A 2,399-nucleotide genomic window follows, 5' to 3' on the forward strand; every position below is an offset into this window, starting at 1 on the left:
ACCATAGGCTAGATATAACCTAATGAAGATGCAGTTTTCCACTTGAGTATTTGCCAGGTCAGTTCATAGAATTTTTCTAATAGCAAAAAGGTTGTAGGTTCTAACCCTGTGCCAATAAAACCTCCTTTTAAACCAAAGGTAAAAAAAGGTAAAAAATAAAATAAAATAAAAAAAACAGTATCTTGTTGCCATTTTATATATAAAACTTTTTTTTTCTAATTCTGATATTGTTTCTAATTCTGAGATCTGCATCAATACTTGTAGTTTTGTAATTTTGTTTTTTAGGTCTGTTCATTCAATAGTATGATCAAATACTTTGATTGCACATATTACAATAAAACAAACCAAAATCTAAATCTTATTGTGGCTACATTTAAACATAAAACAGTAATAATAAAATATTCAAAACAAATGAAAAAAGTTCAAATGTAATAAATAACACAACTCAAAGACTTCTAGGGCATTTTTCTATATCAGGTAATGTAAGGAAATTCATATGGTCATGATGATGTTTTGAAAAAAAAAAAAAAAGAGAATACAATTCTCTAGATCAGGCCTGTATTTGTAAAAACTGCAGGGAATCAGTAAAATTGGATGACTTCGTTCTGGAAGACTGAGTGCTCCTCAGCCCCCCTAGAGTGCTGAGAAACTGTCAGAGTTGAAATAATGTGTTTCTTACTCATTATTTTTGACCAATTTGAAGCATTTTGTCACTGACTTTCACACACTTCCTCCTTATCACCAATATCATGCTTTTAGGTGAACATCGACCACTTCACCAAAGATGTGACTCTGAGGAACCTGGTGGATCTTTCTCCCTCCACCTTTGAGCTGGCTCAGAGCCGGATCTACACCCTGATGGAGAAAGACTCCTTCGGTCGGTTCCTGCGGTCTGAGCAGTACCAGGAACTCCTCAAGTAAACTGACTTGTCCAGCTGCAGGGAGACTCATCACTTTGGTCACAAATTTGTGTCACAGAAATCCTTTTTACTCAAAGTCTTTAATGTACACTTTTTAACAAATCTCTAAAGCTCATTAAACGATACCACAGTTGGTGGAAGTGGAAAACATCGGGAATGGTTGCAATGTCTCCCTGCAGCTGACTGAACTGGCCCACTGCTAACAAGAACATCTTAACAATGTGATTCCTGCCCAGTGCTCTGAATGTCAAAGCCAAGAACTTCAAGAAAAGAAGTTGATTAGGGTTTAAGACACAGTATTGCTCCTTATAAAAGTGTGATTTGTCATTAGCAAACATTTAATTTGTACAAGAGCAAAATGGCAAGGATTTGAAGCGCCTCTTAAAATCTTGTATGTCCTATTAATTGGAGTCACACTCTTTTCTGACCCCTGTAGACTAAATAAAGACTAAAACTGATCCCCACTTGTAATTTATGGCTTTTCGGATAAGTGCAGAAGTGTTTCATGCACTTTTGATGAGGACGTTCTGACCTGTGCATCTAAGCAGCATGTTCATCAAGGGGAAGAAGAGGCTTGGGGAATGGGAACTGGAGAGTGTGGGCTTTTTCTTGGAGATGTCTGTGTTAACATTAAAATGCCCAAATGGTAAACCAATGGAAATCATGGGGAAACAACCAACTTAGTATTGAAAGTTTCACTATAAATCAAAGAAAAAAAAAGTGTGACATGTTTAGACGCACTCCAGTCTCTGGGAACTTGTTGTTTGGGTTACCGCTATTGAAAGTTGCTAAGATGGGAATATCAAGTAGGAGGAAATCTCTATAAAGCACTGGGCACATTGTTTTTTATTCTAAAGGAAATGTTGGTAGCACTTTATTTTACAGTCCTGTTCCTCATGTACATACTATGTACTTATTATAGTAATTACAATAACTATGTAATAACTAGGTACTAACCCTGAACCTACCCCTAAACCTAACCCTACCCCATATAGTTACCTTGTATTACCAGAACTTTCTTAGATAAATACACTGTAAGTACACTATAAGTACATGCTAGTACACGTACTGTAAAATAAAGTGCAACCGAAATGTTTATTCCCATGCCACTTTAAAAGCAGAACACATTTAGATTAAGTCATGGAAACCCAAAACAAAAGCGTTTTTTCCGACTTTCTACAGCAACCATTCATCACAATACCATAAATATATACACACTGTAAGACCTATAAACTATTATACTCTAAACAAGAATGATTGCTGCAAAATGTAATTGTTAGTTAACATATATTAGTTGCTCTTAGCATGTGCAGCCAGTTGTGAGACGTAAGGAAAGTTATTGCAGACAGAAAGGCATATCAAATATATGTAACCCACATGTGCGATATTCAGTGGGATTTTTTGTTTGTTTGTTGTTTTGTTGTTTTTGTTTTTGCATGTTTTTATTTAAAGTGTGTTTCACAGACACATATACTCTTG

At 35.6% G+C, this 2,399-nt stretch overlaps 1 protein-coding gene across 1 annotated transcript in view; it reads left to right on the forward strand.

Moving 5' to 3' along the window:
* The window catches only part of LOC132161108 (regulator of G-protein signaling 5-like), a 6,980-nt gene extending 5,602 nt beyond the window's left edge, over positions 1-1,378 (forward strand). Inside the window, exon 5 of the mRNA XM_059570917.1 lies at positions 760-1,378. Within this exon, the coding sequence (XP_059426900.1) occupies positions 760-921 (162 nt within the window). The 3' untranslated portion in view covers positions 922-1,378. The remainder of the gene's footprint in view (positions 1-759) is intronic.
* Positions 1,379-2,399: the final 1,021 nt, after the last annotated feature.

This window comes from Carassius carassius, chromosome 17 (assembly GCF_963082965.1).
Source record: "Carassius carassius chromosome 17, fCarCar2.1, whole genome shotgun sequence".
NCBI lineage: Eukaryota > Metazoa > Chordata > Actinopteri > Cypriniformes > Cyprinidae > Carassius > Carassius carassius.